The 20041-nt window shown below is 43.1% G+C and overlaps 1 protein-coding gene across 1 annotated transcript in view; it reads left to right on the forward strand.

The window, feature by feature from the left end:
- The window catches only part of LOC109304218 (potassium channel subfamily K member 17-like), a 23429-nt gene extending 4158 nt beyond the window's left edge, over positions 1-19271 (forward strand). The window contains exons 2-5 of the mRNA XM_019526699.1: positions 3214-3328; positions 13989-14155; positions 15399-15567; positions 17713-19271. Of these exons, the coding sequence (XP_019382244.1) occupies positions 3214-3328; positions 13989-14155; positions 15399-15567; positions 17713-17975 (714 nt within the window). The 3' untranslated portion in view covers positions 17976-19271. The remainder of the gene's footprint in view (positions 1-3213; positions 3329-13988; positions 14156-15398; positions 15568-17712) is intronic.
- Positions 19272-20041: the final 770 nt, after the last annotated feature.

Below are 20041 nucleotides of genomic sequence, written 5' to 3' on the forward strand. Positions count from 1 at the left end.
CCACCCTGGGGGTTTTTAAGAGGAGGTTGGATGACCACCTTACTGGGCTCGTTTGACCCCAGTGCTCTTCCTGCCATGGCAGGGGGTCGGACTATGTGATCTGCTCAGGTCCCTTCCGACCCTAGAAACTATGAAACTATGAAACCACACTTGAACCCCTCAGGAGTACCAAACTGTGGGTTTTATTCACTCAAATCACACCACTTTCCCTAACCAACCAATCCTGGGTCAGTCACTGTCAATCACAGGTCTTCCAATCAATTTGTTGTCTCACTTGATACATTCGCCTGTCACTCCAGCCAGTCGCTCACCTTCACCTCGGGACTCGCACATTTCCCACCAGGCGTTCTGACTCATCTGCGCGTGCTCGTGGTGTCTAACGAGGGCCGCAGGGCAGACATTCCAGAGGTTTCTGCTGGAAATTGTAACTGCTCACACTGTGACATCAGCTCGAACTATTAACAAGCTGGCACAAAAAATTCTATTGCTACAAACTAAGAATATCCACTTTCTGGTTTCATTTTGGAATAGGGCGCTTTGCTTCAGAGATTGCCTTATTGAGCAGGACCCATCAGGATGGGTCCCATTCCTGACAGCCGCCACTCCTTTCCAAGCTGCAGTAGAGTCTGTCGATCCCAGACAGGCCTCATCAGCCATCTTCGGACACAGAGATAAGACAGTCATCCCTGACTGTGGGGGATTAACAAGATGAGAAGATGATATTAAGCAGGCTTCAGACTCAGTCTCAAATGATCTCTCTCTGCTTCAGTGAATAGTCTTGTATTTGATTCAAAGCAGCATGGTTTGAATCTCTTCAAAAGGAGAAACTGAAAGCAGATGCCTGATATATGCCAGTAGGATACTATCCTGGTAGGTGATGGTTCATGTCCCTTCAAGGAAAGGGGGGAACTGAGTCTCCCAGAGGACAAGTGACCTAATCCCTGAATTAAAGGGGAATAGGAACAGTAGCCCTCTTTACAAATCTAGTCTAAAACTATTTTTCAACTTTGCAAATAGCATCAGGTCATCTGAAACCGCTTTTGTTGGCAAACAAACTGTTTGCTATCCGAAACATTCCCATTCCTAGTTCACAGCTCTGGGGCCAGAAGAGATTATCACAGAGGGGCCTGGAAAAGACTTATATCAAGAGTGAAGAAACAAAACCACCCTTCCTGGAAATGGTCAGGAAAGGAACAAACAGTGGAAGATTTTACTGAGAGCATTCCAGAGGATGAAAAAGCTCACACATAGAGAAACAGAAAACTTTTCAAGAACAGATGTCACATTGCAGTGGCCTAGCTCCACGAGCCAAAGCAAAGCAAACCACCCTGAGCTAACAACACTGCCCTCCCATTTTCTTTTCCTTTTGTCCAAGCACAGCACAAGAGTGATTTGTTTTGGACTTGGGAGACTGGGCTTGAAAACCAAAGTACTTCTGTTTGCAGTATTTGCATTACATATTTGCAAATTTTTTACCCTTATAAATCAGGCCCTTTGGCTGGCCAGTCACATTATTTAAAATGCTGTACGTACTTTATTTGTGTGCTCAGGAAATGCTTTTGGTGCATTTCTGATTCTGTTAGCAATTAAGTGCTTTTACAGTAGACTAAAACTAATTTTTTTTTTTGCTACTAAAATGTAGTGGCTACTACAAAATTCTAATATTCCCTTCTGTTATAGCCAGTGCATACTGTATTTTTAAAATAGTTGTTCTTTGTTCATGCCCAAACTGTCACCTTTATGAAAGGAGAAAGCAAGCTGAGGAAGGGGTTTTGGGCTCTGGGAAGGAAAAATAAATGGACCTGTACAGATTTTTATTTTAAAAGAGCTTTATTTTTATAAAAGGTAAATTTGGGCCCAAATTTGAACTGAAAGGGAACAGTAAGAGCATTATTACCAGCCGTGGCACTGTGAGCAGGGAAAGGGGATGGTAACCCTAGAGATCTACTCTGCCTGGCTCAAGGGTGATGCATTTTGTGTTTTGAATTAAATGGTGTGGTTGAGGGAAATCCATTTCCCAGATGTGCTAGGAAGATTAATTAATACCTGTAAAGTGTTTTAGGTAGGTGCTGAGAATCATGTTATCAAAAACATAGCTGCATTTTTGTCTTTGGCATGCCAAGATGTACTCACTGATACAGTTAATGTATCAAGATGTACTTGGCATAAGTCTTTTGACTTCAGCATAGTTAATCCTCATTCTCATTACTGCGAGCAGAATCAAACTCTTCACGTGACTAATTTAACAAAAGTAACAAGACAGTTTTTACAACAGGAGCTTTGTTCAGTGTCTGATGTGGTGACAAGCCACCCCGTATCATAGGACTGGTCTTGCTATATAGCGTCCTTCTTGCAAGTATACTATGCTTTCTTATGTTATATGAATTCCTCCCAGACCCAGATGTGGGGAGGAACAGATCTGAGGTGTATCAGGTGCATGTACTTGCATCCTTATTGTTCCATACCTCCTATTATTTGGAATCCCCTGCTTTTCCCCTACTTAAAAGGTAGGAAAGTGAATGTGCCTGATGAGGAATGTTGAACTGCAAGAAAACTTCCTAGTTAGATTTGTGTCTGAAAACTTCCTGTCTTCATCTCTCCCACAGATATTAAGCTGTAGCCCCCATTGAAAGTTCATGTTTCTAGTCTGGGTGACTGGTGAACCATCCAGAGAATGGGCATGGCCCTAAAATCCCCTCTCACCTGTTTTGCTCAGAGTCTGCATAACCTGCCTGAATGTATCTATACAGCTTCTCAGGACACCTGAGAGCAGTGTTGTCCAGAAGCACGCCCTGCTCTCCCACTCCTGCTCCACACATGTCAAACCCAGAACTAAGTCTGTAAAGACATCCTGAGGTTGCCTTCTACCTCCTCTTGCCAACTCCTTGCTTCCCCCTGAAGGCAGAGATCTAAGGAGTGGAGGCAACTTGCCATTTGCATTTCTAGGTTTGGTGCATGTGGAGAGGGAATGGGCAGATATTGGTGAGCTTCTCTGCAGCACCAAGGACCACCATGGAGGCACTGTGGACATGCCTCCTATCTTGCAGCCCTCAGAGCTTGTAGCCACACCGAGGCAGTCTAGGAAGAGAAATGTGGTAGGGACAAAGGGGGCTCTAGTTTAAATCCTCATCACGTAAATACCAGTCACAACAAAGGTGCAGCTCATACTGCCTCCTCATGATCTCTCCCATTTTCATTGCTGTTTCTTTGTAGGGTATCATCCAAGCCTACAAGAGTGGTCTCACCCTTCAGGGCAATACCACCAGTCTGGGGAGATGGGACTTCGTGGGCTCTTTCTTCTTCTCCATCTCTGCAATAACCACCATTGGTAAGACTGCTCTGCTGCTTGCACTGGGTAACATAGGTGGAATATGGACAGAATAAGGCGGAGCAGTCAAAGACATTCACAGTGCTCTCACCTTGCAAGACCTTTTCTTTCCCAGGCACTGCTTTTAAATAGAAGCATACTGTATACAGATCCCCAGTCCCTTTGTCTGTCATGAGCTTCTGTCCATCTCACAAGGTCAGCTGCATGGAAGGGCCTGCTTATCTGTGTCGCAGAGATGCAAGCAATTTAGAAGCACAGGATTGGAAAGGAGGCCTCGTGAGCTATCAGCTCTTTCAGGCAACTGTATAGCCCCCTCAAACACCAATCAAGTCTCATCTTCTGTGCCCCCACTAGTCTTATGTGGTTCCATTTAATTCTGGCACCTTAAAGAATGGGTGATATGAATTTGATTTCTAAACCCCTTACCAAAAGGTGCGAATGAACTGAAGGGGGACAAAACAGAAAATAAGGGAAAGTAAGAGTGGGCTTTGAGGAGGAGACATTAAAGAGCTACTGATGAAAATGTGGAAATAACCTTTAAACATTATTCTTAAGTCTCCTACATTGTACCTTGTACATATTATGTTAGTGCTGCAAACTTCCATTCAGTTCTAGGGCCCCACTGTGCTGTGTGCTGAACATATGCTTGGCATATGGAAATCCAAGTACTTTATTGAAGGAGGAAGAAAGCAGAAGGGCTCTTCCAAGCATCAGCTGCTTTACCCTAAGGCTAGGGACAGACATTACACATAAACCAGTTGAAGTGATCAGAAACTGGTTTACACCTGTAACAGAACAGATGTTCAGTGCACATAGGCCAGTTTGAATGGCTGAAACCAGTTTGAGATGAACCTGGTTGAATGTACTATCCAACTTAACTGATTTGGGTCAAACCAGTTTATGCTGTGTCTGTCCTAGACCCCTTGCTGGTTTAAGAGAAATCAGACTCCCCCAGTATCCTGGCATGCTCTCTGGACTGGGTGGGACTCTCTGCTCCACAGCAGGGCTGGCCCATCCCCTCTACAGCTCCAGAGACTTGCAGGCTGCTTCCCCCACCCCCTTGCTAAGCAGGAATTCTCCCCCCCTTGCTGAGAGGTGTCTGTTTATTAGCTAGCAGACCACATGTTGTGCTGAATCAACAGGTAGCTGGTAATGTGCTTCTGTTGTTTTCTTAATGGGATGATAAACACTGTTATCAATTCCCTGCTGGGCTATTCAGAGCATCCTGCCAGAGCCTGGCCACACTTCCCCTCACCAAAGTTCTGTGGAAGGGAAGGGAGGGCTGCTTTATTGCTCCCTAGCATCTAGCCTGAGCTACTGCAGGCATTTGCCTGCATTTCTGGGATGTCCATCTAGTTACAAAACTGATTTAGCTGAGCCATGTTAGACTAACCTGCAAAGATTGAATCAATTCAGGCTTAGGCTTTTTGAATGTCTGTCCCTAGCGTAAGTGCCTCTATACATGCTCTTAGCTTATGGTAAGTGGAAGCTAATCTGAAGTAATTTATCCTTGTTTCATTAATATCTGAGCTACCACACTTAACATAGAATAAAAGTGTACTTTTATCTTAGAACAGCTGGCAGAAGATAAAGCAATACCCCTTTTTACACTGTGAAGAATTGTTCTTGTATCCATACCTTTAGTAAAAAAGAGCAGATACCTGGAAGATTTTGCAGTTTAGTTAAAACATGATGCACTACAAAGATATTCACAGAAATGAAAGGAAAAGAGAGAGGATAGGAATGGGGAAAAGAACATGGGATTCATGCACTGGATGATAAATATAATATTAATAAATGACAGTGGGCCTGTGTCTAGGTGTTATTAAATGGATGTAAATCCTGTTCTTACTTTATGAGCTGGTTTTTCAGTAGCCATGAAATAGGATTTAAAATATCAAAGGACTTGCACAGAGGTCCATATTTTCAGCTTTAAATTGATTCTCTCATCCCTCTTTGTCTTTTGAGTCATTTTTAAACCCAGATCTATCAATGAGTCACACAGATGGGGGGGCACTGTTGTGACTGTTCTGCTCATTACTGAAAATGCATTGACGTCAGAAATGTTGACACTTTAAAACAAGGGCAATGACAGAATGCTTTTCTACGTGTTATAAAGAGGACTCCCATGACTGACTAAAGTCTTCGTCTGAGCCCTGATGTCTTTATTTTCACTCATTTTAAATATGAGGTTGAAAACTCTTCTGAGTGTGTTGATTCCCACACATACCACAAGAGGACAGCATAGCATTGTTAGATTGAGGAATCAACAGTTTGGGGCTAGAGATCTTTGGGTATTCTGACTGCTAGAGGCTTTGAGCAGTTATCTCAGTAGAAGAGCGTTATCTGTCCTTCTTAACTATTTTAGCCACATTGAGCTTACCCGCACACAGCAAAACTAACTTGCCTTTTCTAGTAAGGTCTTTTTAGAAAGGTCAGCAGCGTCCTAGACTGAAACGTTTTTAAGGTTTATATAGTGGCATTACTAGGAGTACAGCCATGCTACCACTTCCGTCGTCCATCATGACTGTTCAAAAGAACACTTAAAGTGTAAGAGTGAGCTAGCCTGTTTTATAAATAGAGATGCAAGTACATGCACTGTTCTTTCTCTTTGACTGTGCACTTGTATGTGTGCATTTGCCTCTCCTTTGTTACGCACATAGGCACTTGCACTTTCCTTAAGGTCAGAGAGAGATCTGATTAAAGCCACCCACCTAGGTGATGGGAGACCTCAATTCAAGTCTCTGCTCCACTACAGACTTCTTTTATTTGTGCTTCAATTTCCCATGTATGAAATGGAGGCAGTAGTACATTCCTGCCCTGCAGGGATGTTTTGAAGAGAAAAACATTAAAGATTGTGAGGGGCTTGGGTACTGTGGCTACTTATACACTATGTCAGTACTTTCAATGGATAGAACAAGTCTGCGTAACTCTTTGTGAAAGCACTGGATGGTCCAGTGTTAAACAGAAACCATATCTATTTATGGATGCCAGCTTGTTATGACCTAAGAGTTAAAAAATATATGTTTTAACCAAAACCCCATGACCTAAATTAGTTTGAGCTAGTTCCTCTTCATCAGATAATGACTGTAACATTACATTCTTTCTGAAACAGAGAAATACCAGTGAGGAGAAAAACTTAATCTGTTCCCTGTTTTATTTTTTGTAAATGAGAGTAGGCTAACAGAAGCAGTGCCCCATTTGAATCACAGCTGGAGCCAGAGGCCTCCTATGGTGGGAGAGCTCCAGGGGAATATGAATGAATTAATGGGGCATGTCCAGACCAATGTGGATGTACGGTTTGAGGTGTATGTGCAACCGCTAGACATGGTGTAAGTTTGCAGCATGGTGCCAAAATTTGGCACAAGGGACTCCTGGTATCAAAAAAACAAATGGCAACAAAAAGCAGTGTGGCACAAGCTGCAGGACTGTGTGCTGGAGCAACTGGAGGCTGGAGCAACTCCCTCCAAGGAGACTATGGCTGCCAGCCAGAGTGTCTCCCCTCCTATAGGTTTGCCCTGGCTCCTCCAGTATGCCAGGAGCTGAGAGAAGTGATGAACAGGCAGTTTGCCCAAAGCAGAACATTTTGCCCTGCACCACACTGCACGTGAAAGGGAATATGCAGTGGCAAAAAGAAGCGGCACAAATTTGTGCTGCTGCAAGCGCGTGCTTCTGTATGGACACAGCCATGGTGTTTTGCTGACACTTTTAGCCTCATTATTAATAGGAGGAAAGGATTATTTAAAATTATTTGTGTTTGGTTTTTATCTCCCATTTCTGATGTGATTCAGGCAGGAGCTTCCATGCCTAAGGATACAAAGGATTTTTTGACAGAGTGGTTTTAGAATGCTTCTCTTTCATTAATAGGGCGTTTAGATTGACCAAGTGCTACAATGATTCCAAGCCACAGAAGTAGATACACAATTAGGAAGCAAGAAAGCAAGACGGGGTGTGAATCAGGATTCAGTAAGTTACCCAGTGCCTATTTAATGCCACTAAGTTCTGCATTTGGGGGCTGATTACCTATTTTTGTTGAGTATAATGTTATACTGATATTGTTAATACTGTTAAGACAGTACATTGTTAATACATTTAGTGTAGACACAGTTATATTGATTATGAAGGTGCCTGTTCTGGTGTAGCTCATTGCCTTTCCAACATGGGAATAGATGTGTTGGTATTAAGTACCTTTATAGTGATAGAGCTGCTTTATCCACACTGGAGGCATATAGTTCTTCAAATGTACCAGCAGTGTCCGTGTGTAGAAAAGCCCTTGGCCTGTGGCCTCCAAGACGGGCCAAAGTATGGATGATTGTAGTGTCTATAATTCATATTCTGTGATGTTTGGGGACCTGATGTGGCAAATCGGGCATCTGATGTGGCAAAAACTCACTAGGGGGGACCAGAAGGGTTTGGGAGAGACCTTGTTTCCCCTAGCGCCCCCTGGCATAACAAGGAATAACGGCCACAAGTTGTTGGAGAGTAGGTTTAGATTAGACATCCATAAGAACTACTTCACAGTTAGGGTGGCTAGGATCTGGAACCAACTTCCAAGGGAAGTGGTGCTGGCTCCTGCCCTGGGGGGTCTTTAAGAAGAGGCTTGATGCTTACCTGGCTGGAGTCATTTGAGCTCAGTTTTTCTCCTGCCCAGGCTGGGGGTCTGACTTGAAGATCTACAAGATCCCTTCCAACCCTACTTCTATGATTCTATGAAATCTGAAATCATGCACTAGCTCTCTTCCACAGACAAGAGCAGTGTTGCACATGCTCATGATTTTATGGTAGTATAAGAGTAATGTTGTAACTGTGATGGTTCAGAAATCAGGCAAGAGACAAGGATTTCTAAGGGTCGTATCTTTTTTATTGGACCAACTCAACTGTGTGGTTGGGATGAAGTTAGACAAGCTTTCAAATGCAAGACACACTTCCTCTTGCATTCAAAAGCTTGTCTAACTTTATCCCAGCCATGCAGTTGGTCCAATAAAAGATATCACTCTAAGAAATCCTTGTCTCACATGATTTTAAGTGACTCTTGTAATAGCTAGTGTTCTCTTGAAGTTCTGTCTGATGGAAATTGCTTAATATGTAAACAGCTCAGCTTTCAGGTTTTATAAAAAAGTACCTTTCCTGATTGTGCAGGAAAACTTAAAACATGACTTTTAACATCAGACCCTAACAAGAAGACTGTAATTTATATAATTGTTGAAATCTTATAATCTCTGAGATTTTTTCACCATTTTTAAGGGCCTGGCTCATGAGTGTTGGATGTTTGTGGATAGCAAATGCTATAACAACTGTCCACATAAATGGCTTTGGGTGGAATTGGGTCAGGAGTACACTTTATTGAGGGCCACTTGCAAGGTACAATGAATGGCCACCCCCAGTGAGATATGCTGTGTTTGGTTGTGAACCCCCAGCACATTTGCAAGCAGGAAACTCAACCATACATGCAGGCATGTGTGCGGATTAACAAATTGCTGCTAAGCAATAACACGGGAATCCTTGTTTTGCTTTTTAAGCCCTTCCTCAAATAGTAAAGTGTAAAGAATTACGGTGCACCACTGAAGCTAGGAAGCCAACTGCAGCGCACACACCCTGCATGTTGTTCATTCCTGGGTTAAGCCCTGTGAATCATGTTGGCACTATGGCATGAGTGTTAGTATATCAGTGCTCATTAGGTGGTAGTGTATTGACCTTAGGCAGTGGTTTTCAACCTTTTTGGGTTTGAGGCGCCCCTCCATAACTTTTGTGAATTGAGCGGCACCCTGTTTCAAAAATGAATTTATCTATTACAGTGCTTCCCTCCTGTCACGGGCTGGCAGGGGGGACAGGGGAACAGTTGCAAAGGGGCAAGCCTGAGCCTGCACTTGTGACCTTATATCTTCACACCTAGCCTATCTCCTCATGCCTGGTGGCACCCTCCACAGGATGTCATGGAGTGCCAGGGTACCCCAGACCCCCGGGTGAGAATCACTGATTTAGGGGCAGATACAAGACAATGGTTCTGGAATCTCATTCAAGAATCCTTTGTTGGAGAGCCCTTGTTCTTGCTGGTTATGGGAAGTTCTGGACAAGGGGTGCATCACCCCGGACATCACTACGTACGAAGAATGAGGATGACTCTTCAAAATGTGTAAGGAGACAAGGTCCCTTCCAAAGAACTTTTAGTCAAACGCAGGAGGAATACGACTCACAAGGTTGAGAGTTCACTAGGAGGATGTTACTAGACCAGGGGTGGGCAAAATGAAGGATCTGGCCAGTGGCCTGACTCCATTTTCCAGCAGCCCCACCCACATCACTGCAGCTGGTTTCCATGGAGACCACAGTAGCAGTGCTGCCGTGACAGCGCAGGGCCAGGGTTTCCATGGACACCAGCCCCAGCAGCGCTGGCAGGGCGTGCGGCTGGGTGGAGAGTTGCTGCAGGGCCAAGGCTGGGATTTTGCAGTGGTGACAGCTCTGGACCACCGCCGCAAGATCCCAGCCCCAGAACAGCTCCCTGTCCAGCTGCACCCTGCCAGCACTGGTGGAGCTGATCCCCATGGAAGCTCTGGCCCCACACTGTCATGGCACTGATGAGGGGGCTTCTGCCGGCTGCAGGAATGTGTGCGGGGCTGCTGGAAAATGGAGTCCACTGCAGGCCAGACTTTGCCCACCCCTGTACTAGACACCAGCATGGAGAGACTGGTATAGGAGGCTTTCCATAAAAAGAGGGGATTAAGAAAGAGTTAGGAAGACAAGATAGGTAGGGACTGTCCCAAGAAGCAGTAGCATGAAAGAAGCCATGGGGCTAAGAGATCAGAGGATACTGAATGAGAGTAGAAGTTGGATGCAATGTGCCCCTTAGGTGCAGGCTGCCATTAGACCTTGCTGCTCTATCCTTTCCAGCCTCTCCACGCTCTGTCCCTGCAGCCAACTCCCAGTTTAGGCCTTGATGGTCTCCTACCTGCAATACTGTTTTCTTTCTATCTTTCATGTCAGTTCTTGGCTTCTCTCACATGTGTGCAAAATTCCACCGTCACATCTACTGCCCTCACCCACCATGCTTTCTCTTTCTTGTGTGAGACCCTCTTTTGGTTCTGTATCAGCTTGTGCACCTGCTTCAAATTCCTGGTCCTTTCTTATATTTAGTGTGTGTCTTAAAGTCCCAGCTTCTGGAGCCACGTGATTATATGAGAATATCACCTTCCTTTTTTTTTTTCTTCCCCAAAAGTAAGTGTCTAGTGCTCATGCCTGTCCATAAAGGTTTGAAAACTTGAATTATGAAGGACCAGAAGTCTGGTACAGAACCCAAATTTATTTAAAAAACACTCATTTTTTAGCTCAATCTCATGGTATATTTGGAGATTGATTCATGATTTTTGATTGCTTGGAGTTGGCAGAGTTGACCAGCTCTACCACCCAACCTCGTCCTTTTATTTTCCTTTGTTCATTTGTGCTTCTGAATTTTCTTAATTGCTTCCTTTTATATCTGCAATATCCTCCTTGATCTTTTGTCAACTAAAGACGATTGTTTGGCAGGCTTGGAAATTTTGGGCTGCCTTTGCAGTACTTCCCTTTAAAAGCAGTGACCAATGTGAATCCAGACAGATACACCACCTCTTTTCAAAGGAAATGTTATTTCATTTCTTCAGAAGCAACAAATAAGGGGTACTGACACAACGGTCTGTATAAATCCTTGCTTAAAGCTAGTGATAATAACTATGTCATAACTTCAACTTCTATAGCCATATAAATGCTAAAGATGGCTCCTCTTAATGCTGACTTGGCATTGGTGACAACGGGGCACAGAAGAGCCACACAGAAGTGTGAAAAGATGGTGGGATTTATTTCTCTGGTGTAGTCTTAAGAGAGTTTTTTAAAGGTAAAAAGAGACAATAGGGACCTAATTCCCACTAGAGTTGGGAGTTGGATACCTGCTTGATCTTTGTGCACTTAAAAATCTTTCCCATTGTCTAGACAACTTGCCAGGAACCTGTGAGATCCAGACTAAGGCTGTGCAAAAGTGTGGGTGTTTTTCAGTTCAGTCACCAAGTTTTGTGGGGGGGTTGTTATTTTTTTAAGAAGAGATTTCTCTCCATCCACATAGAATTAAAGAAATCCCCCAAATTGTGTTGGATTGAAACGTTTCATTTGACCTGAAATGAAATGGCCTGGGTACTTGTAAGAAAAGCAAAGGAAATGAGAAGCTAAATTTCCATAAAACTGCCAGAGGAGGAGACGTTGCCTCATTTTTACCCAATAATACAGTGTCTACAGAACTCACCTTGGATATGGGAGACCTGTCTTCAATTTCCTTCTCTGCCAGTGGGAATTTGAACCCAGATCTCCCACTTTCCATGAGAGTTCCTCAACAACCAAGCTAAGAAGGTCTTTCAGTCTCTCTTTCTCTCTCATTACTTTATTGTTTTATACGAAGTGGAGCCGCATCTCAGAATACTCAATAGTCTAGTAATTGTATAGCTCAAGCAGGAGGCCAGACACCTGAGATCTAGTTCTTTTCCAGTGCAACTGTGGCAGCAGGGGATGCTGAGACTCTAGTCTCCCCACCTTTTTATAGACTGCGACCTGTAACAAGCTGGATACTGCACTCTTGAGAGATGCATGTTCAGATAGCTACTGCTCTATTGGATAGAAGTACGACATTGTTATGAAAAGCTAACCTCTCACCATTTCCCTAATTTTTTTTGTAGTTAAAACTTCTGCATGAATGCACAGGCAGTTCACAGAAAGCTTTGGGATGAACAAAATCACTTTTTTTTCTCCAAATTGCTCTTCAGCAGAATGAATTTCACCAAGTTAGACTTCAGTTCATTTGTATAAAACAGCCAACTGCGGCTGGGCTTTATAGTGAAGATGGGAGGGTCACTTATCACTGTATTCATTCCTTCTTGAGGAACCCCCATTGCTAATGCATCCCTTATGGAAGCAGTGTAAATGCACATGTACACAGGGACACACAAGTTTAATCGAGTCACCAGAAGGTGTGAATTTAAAGCAAGTTAAATAAAGTGTCTTGAGTAAAATGGCCTTAGCATGCGCCTCCTAAGCAGAATTAAGCTACAGTGAACTTTACTTCTGAATGAGAACATCCACACAAGGATGTGTTTTAACTAAGGCACTCCAAATTTAGACCTTCACTTAACATGGATTAACTCTCTTGAATGTCCCTGTGAGATGCCAGGAGCAGGTTTGTTTAGGACAGGTGCCTTCCCTATCCTGTGTTCTGCTTTGGTTTTTTGGATCTGGTACAAAGCCTTTGGGTACAGTCCCCTAATATTCAGAGGGGAATACAGTAATACAACCTACTTTAAGGACAAAATCCCGCATTGTGCAAGGCAGCACACCTGCCTCAGGGGGTTACATCAGGTAATTACAGTGCTGTGATTCCACTGGTACAAATTTAAACAACAACAAAGTTAAACAACATCACGATTAAGGTCGCCTGGATGATTGTAACTTTGTCCCCTTATGTGAATGCATTACACAATTACATATAATTTTGCTTCCATGGGACCCCTGTCTCATTACTGCCATGGAATTTTTGAGTTCTCTCTTTAAAGAGTTGTTCTTTACCTGTAGTCTCAATTGACGTTAATTGCAGTATAATTTAAAAGCAAATCATTTAGCAAATCATTCAGGGTATTGTAAAGACTTTCAGTTAGGTTTAGGCCATAGCTACAGTACATAATTTTGCCATCAGAGCATTTGTCATCTGTATTGTCAGAGCATGTGCACGCTTCATTGCTCTGCTGGTGGCGCACATTCATAGGGCAGAAGGCTTTTGGAAGAAGGCACTGTGCACCATGAATAGGAACCCTGGGCACACCACTTGTTGCATCACTGGGGCATATCCACAGTGGCACTGAGCCAGCAGTTCTGTGTCAGCTAGAGGCTTGCACTCTTCAGGCAAATGGCTTTATTCACCTACACCGATTAGGTTTTGCCAGTGGCCATCAAATATTTGTGTGGATACATGCAAACTTGTGCTGAGAGAGGGCAATTTCTGACAATGTTTTAGCTGTAGACCAGGCCTTACATGTCTGGCACTTGTGTTCCTCAGTGCTTTTGAAAATTCTGCCCTGTTCCCTCCTTCATGGTTTTGACATGTGTCCTGCAAAGGCAAGCACAAGTGAGTTGTCTTTTTGTTTTCTTTATAGTATATGAGGCAAAGACCATATGAGCCAGATTTTAATTTTTTTTATATCTTTAAAACAAAAAAGGCCCACTTTTTGTATAGAGGCTAAAGAAAAAAAATACCACTTTTATGATCCTGATTACCTTTGCATGGTTCTGCAGAGGCACTAGCCAAACAAACCTTCTTCCCAATGCCACGCTGATATCAATAATGCTTGCAGTTCAAATAAGTAAACAGAAGTTTCATGTTTATATCATGTTCTGGCTCAGGTGGTGGATAAGGGAGGGAAATTCAGTGACTGGCACATGGAAACGGAAAATAGAAATTGGCAGGGAAAGAAATTTTATTTTCCAGCTTCTGAGAGGATGTTATAAACAATGGATAGTAATAAAAGCTATATATAGAAGGGTCCCTTTGGAGCAGTGACCTTCTCCCATTTCTCTTGTAGAAGATAGAGGTCTAGTTGAGTGGGAACAATAGAAGTGGAAGGGCACAGGATTTACCACTCTGTTCGTTTCCCCGCAGGCTATGGGAACCTGAGCCCCACCACTGCAATTGCTAGAATCTTATGCATTGTCTTTGCCCTCTTTGGGATCCCCTTGAACTTGGTTGTTCTAAACCGAATTGGGCAGCTGATGCTCTCTGGTGTTCACAAATGTGCCAGGCATCTGCAGGAGAAGTTCCACTGGAAGGTAAGCAATGTGGCCATAAGCATGGGGGCCATAAATTAAGGTGAGGACATTGTCTAGTTTTTCAGATGCTCTTGCTAGCAAGGTTACATTACCTAATTACCTGAATGATAAGGGAAACACTGATTAGTATGCCTTAATCTTAGTTTATGGCAGCCAAGTTAGGTATAATATTCTGATGAATGGTTTCCCTCATGGCAATAAAGCTGCCACTGTTTAGTTGTTTTTCACACTCCCTGACATTTGAACTGCTTGTCATTAACTGGAATTATATTCCAGACTAATCAGATAGCATTGGTTGAGTAAGCTTGAAAGTGGCTGTGAATTTAGTGCTCCTGATAACAAGATATTGGCTTAAGCCAAAGACAGGACAGTCTTTCCTCTCCAGGTTTGCTAGCATGGCACAGTTCTGACTTCCAACAAAACATGCTGTTCCAGATCTGACCTGGACCTGCTTCCACCTTTTTTTCTACTTCTCTGCCAATATCATTTATCAGCAGTGGCACACCCCACTCTTCCTGTCCTGAGTCTTACTGGCATAGGGTTTGCAAATCATATTGAACCATGCCAAAATCTGTGCTTCAGTGACACACAGATGTGAAGCTGCAAAGATACCTAGACTCATTTAACCTAAACTAGGGCATGAGCTGAGTGCTTTGTTTTAGTTTCTGGATTTTTCATTCAGAATTAAACTAACATTTTACATCATTAAGTATAGTATGTACTGTTCTAAATAAAATCCAATTCTGCCTATTCTTTTGCTATTTATTTCTCTTCTATTGCTTACCAGCTAATGTAGGGAGCCATTCCTCCCTGACAAGCAGGTACTGAATCCTTCATATGGACATCAGAAGTTTCATATCCAAACATCTTAAAAATGCAGCTTATATTTGGGGTATAAAAGAATTTTTCTCTGAGGCAGAGGCTACTCTCCCAGCCCTAATGAGTTTTGAAAACTATAAATTTTGTCAACAGGAAACTACTGTGATATGCGTAGGAAAAGTTTACCTAGCATGGACAAAAGTCTTTGCCCCTGGCCCAGGAAACTCAGCTGATGTCACTGGAGTCAGTGCTTAATAAAGCAAGCCAGGCACATCTTGTAGCATCAGTGCCCAATCAAGACAGGGTCTATATTTCTGTTGACTCCAGCATCATGCTGAGTAAGAACAACTTCACCCTCCCTGTTCTGAGTGCTCCACCCTTCCAGACTTATAGCTGGTGTTTTTATAATTTTCTGTCATACCAGAAGGCAGCCACCCTGTTGACAAGGACCTGTGCACTGGTTACTGGCTTGTTGCTGTTCCTCCTGCTACCGCCTTTACTGTTTTCTGCCATAGAAGGCTGGACTTATGAAGAAGGATTCTACTATTCCTTCATCACCCTCAGCACAATAGGCTTTGGAGATTACGTGATTGGTAAGTCACTGGGATTTCATCATTCATGCCAAATACAAGTCATAGAACTGAAAAAACCAGGCTGCATAGAATGACTCTTCTGCATGGCAGGAAGAGGCAGCTGATGATTTCAAGGTGGGTGAGCAACCCTTTGACCTCTGGCCACTCTGACCCTAGTGTGAATTAGGGCAGGTGTACATTACAATAGTGACATCCCCCAAGTCCTGGCACCCATTCTGTGAACCCAGAAACATACCAGTTAGGCTGCTCCAGGGCCTCCCTCTGTTGATGCTCTTGAGACCTCCGCCATGGCATGGGGATGACTGTGGAGCATCTTCCACACTGAATTTCTGAGTTTGGAAGGGTGGGTGACTTGGTCATGCTTGGTGCTGTCCTGGCTGGAATAGGTTGCTGCTGAGGTGGAGATGTGCCTTTGAAAGACCCTACCTAGTCAGAATGCCAAGCTGCTAGTAGTTAGTGTTTGGAGACTGAAATGTTGGTGCATTCCAGTGCAGACGCTTAGTATCAGAAGCATTCTGCCTCATCATGATCCTAATCTGCAAAGCCATTAAGAGACTGTGACCACCTCCACCTGTCTCCACCCAAGACAGTTGCATTCAGTAATGTAGGTCAAGACGCATCTAGTTTTAGACTGCCAGTCACTGGGCAGAGTGTTCTCAGCAGCCAGAGCCCCTTGCCAAAAGAAATGGGACTGAACCCAAGTCTAACTGTATTAATACTAAAACACAGGGCACACCTTTTGAATAAAGTCTTTCCCATTTAAAAACAAGTGAGTAATAGAAACACACACGGGCACGTTCGTTCACATACACGCACACTCCTTGAAAAACAGAAAAACACTTTATTGCGTACACTGGATTTTTCTTTTCTTTATAACTCTTGTTTTGTGCTCAGGTACCTCAGTGATGGGAACCTTTAGGCATAGGGTTTGTTGACAAAAGTATAGGCAAAGGCATGGTGGCAGTTTGTTGTAGGCATCCCTGAGAGAGCTTTCAGCAGATTAGCTGTGGAAGCAGTAGCAGTGGAACTGCAACAGCACAGAGCTCAGCACAGTCTCACTCCAGGGTATGCACCCAACATCTTGGATGGATGTTGCAGTTCACACTAAGCTCCCTGCTTCCATGGCTACACCATTCTCAGTACCCATTCTAACTGGTTAAAAACTAGTTCAGTTATGTGTGCACATGTTTCAGTCCCATGTCTGATGTTGTCACAGGTGAGAGGTTCCTGACAGCTTTCCTCTGCTGGTGTCTTTAATTTAATTCTAGCATTTTGGGTTCTTTTTACTCATGTTTGCACCATTGGTGCAAAAAATGACAAACCTTACCATTAAAAATGAAAGCTAAAAGCTAAGCAGTGATAGTGAAAACATTAATGCAGGCACTTTGTTCTCTGTGCTTTTCATCTTGTTTGTGCGTGCATCTGTAAGCAGATATCCAATCTACTTTTCATTGATATTTCATGCATTGGTTACAGCCAAACTTTGGAGTTTGGTTTTAATATATCTATTGATTGTACAGTAATACAAATGGGGACCCTATTACTCCAGGTACTGTGCAACAGATGGTAAAGGCAGGCCCTGCCTCTCCCCCCCACCCCCCACCCCCCAAAAAAGAAAAAAACTTACAATTTTAAGTAAGGAATAAATCAAACAGAAGTAACATAACATTCAGCTCAAACCTTCTCCTTTGGCTTGGCTGTGCCTGCAGTTCCCCTCTGAGCACTGCCCAATTCATGCCTTAGATCCCATCTCATTGCAAAAGACTTGCCTGGATATATCCCAGGAAACTGAACAAGTTCTCTACACCTAGTAAGCATAAACCTCTTAGCCCTTTCCCAGCAGAAACACCTGTCAATGGGACAGGGTATTTCAAGCATGCACAACCATCCTACTACAGTAAACTAATTCTTAACAAGTATCACTGGAACAGGACTCTATCAATTTAACCACATTCATGCCCATTTATCTTTATACTGGATCTTATGGAAGTTTGTTTTTCTTCTTTATGGTAACATTTACCATTTGTAATGTTTTGGGGCTGTTGCTTATGTATCCATGAAATAGGTTTGTTTTCCAGTGCTTCTGCTTGAGCGTTAAGGCACTTTTGGTCCCATCTTTAAGTGTATTGGTTTCTTTTTTTCTAGGGATGAACCCAGACCGTACCTATCCAGCCTGGTACAAGAATGTGATATCTCTGTGGATCCTCTTTGGCATGGCTTGGCTAGCACTGGTCATCAACATTTGTATCAATGTGCTAGAGAACTCTAATGACCTCTGCCGGTGCTGCAAGAAGAAAAAGAAAGAGGTAGAGCAGGATTTAACAGACAGCAACAAAAGTAGTACTCTGGGGCTGGATGATGTGGAGAGCTGCACTACCAAGGACACAAAGTCAAAAGGCCCAGACTGAACAGCACTTGTGCAGCTCCTTTAGAAGGACTTTTCCCAAGGGATACCTCCTTGGTGCATCATATGTGTATGTGCCAGCAGAGGTGACTGTGTAGAACAGCTGGAGTGGAAATCCCTTGTACTTCAGTCAAACAGGAATGGAAACTAGAGCACTGGGCCTGGAGTGCCTCTACTGAGAATCAAGTAGTAGAGAAATACTATAAGCTCAGTTTCTTGCACTATAAGGCATTACCTCATCCAAACTCCAAGTCCCCATTTAGATTTCTTTAGGCTTCACTTAAGGTCCCACCCGCATGTATAAGTTGTATTTGAAATTGGTATATGGCACTGATCCATTGTTCTCTCTTTCACATGCAGAAGTCTCTCATTTCATGCATACCACTTCACATATCATCACTGCACCCGCCAGTGCCATAGCATATGGGTCACCACACAGCACATTCTTCAAATGCCCGATGAGGAACATACTTTAAAAGCAAACAATTCATCACTTGTCACAAGTTATGCTCCATGACTTTCATGCTTGTACCTGCCAAAGGGGATAACATTCTTCTGCTACCAGATCCTAAATATATGGCAATGAGGCATAGCATGCAACTGGATATCCAGTGTGACGAGGGAAACCACCACATCAAAGAGCTATATCAGTGTTAAAGATGAACGACTCTTATTATGGTATTTGGTTTATTCATCTACAGAATCCTTCTGTGGTATCATCCACTACAGAATTTAGTATGGTCCCCAAATGTCACCAGTTAAATGCAATGGTTTATTATTGTTAAACTTTCCTTTTAACATTTTGGAAGCCAGAACTGGAAGCCAGAAGCCAGTTGTTATGAGCCTGGCCATGGCCCAGTGATAACAAAGCTTACATTTGATCCAGAAATAGATGAGGTTGCTGCTGATTTAGCTTAATGGGAATATAGAGAAAAAAAATTCTTGTGATATTTTCATGGCACAGAGATGACAGTGATTTGCCTGCTCCTTTTTATTTTGCTGGCATAAGCAGCAGCATGTCCTGCTGTATGTAATGCTGAATCTGATCCTGAACTATGGCATTTTTAATTAATATAATTTCTCAGAAGTCTTTTGCACTCTGAGCTGTTTAAAAAAGGCCCATAGCTTGTAGTACCTGATATAATTAGTATCAGCGTGCCCATTCATGATCCTCACAAGTGGCGTTTCTCATGTTGGCAGCATCCTGGATTGGGGATTTTGAGAGTCTGACCTTATAAACCAGTTTTGAACTTGTGGAAGAACCACCTACTGTCTGCAGGGGATCTAGATTCCACAAGAACAAAGGGTGGGATTTGGGGGGTGGGTGGGAAATAGGAGTCATTACTTAGAAATACTGATAGCTGAGTGCATGACAATTCAGAGGACTGTTCACAGTTTCCCAGGATCAAAGACTATAGAATGTGTGTTAGGATTTTACAGTTTACAGTGGGAGAGGTGGAGGTGCTGGCATGTGTTGGCATCAGTGACATAAGGAGGTTCAGGAAAGGAATCTATCATGCTGAAGCTAGATTGCTTGGCAGAAGGGTATTATCAAGACATACCTTTGGTATAGTGCTCTTTGAAATGCTTTTTCAGTAGGCAGGAGCATCAAGGCAGGAGTGAGAAAGTGACTGAAAATGTTAATGTATAACTGGAACCATGGTATCGAATAGGTGGGCTCAAGTTCACTGGGCACTGGGTCATTCTCTAGTGGCTTTTAAAACTGTCTGACCTCTCTGTGTTTTCCATGTAATTTAGTATTGTGTTTTTCACTGATCCTCACATTATGTTTTTATTGCTGTTTATAATGGGCTGGTCTAGAATTACATTTCAAGGGTGTTGTCTGCCCTTAAGTAGTATGGTCAGAGCCAGGATAATAATTTACTTCACTAGCAGGTCTACTCTCCCTTCTTCCAAGTGCAAAACTCCCTAAGCACATGACCTCAGTATGTAAAACAAGATGGGAGAAAGCAGAGAACCCCTTTTGGAGAAGGCTAAAAACCATGTCACAAGGTCTTTCTTGACTCTAATTTGAAATATCACAGGCTCTGGCGTTCCACCATTCCTCTG

The sequence above is a fragment of the Gavialis gangeticus genome, unplaced genomic scaffold, assembly GCF_001723915.1.
Source record: "Gavialis gangeticus isolate Ggan-Ray unplaced genomic scaffold, GavGan_comp1, whole genome shotgun sequence".
Lineage (NCBI taxonomy): Eukaryota > Metazoa > Chordata > Crocodylia > Gavialidae > Gavialis > Gavialis gangeticus.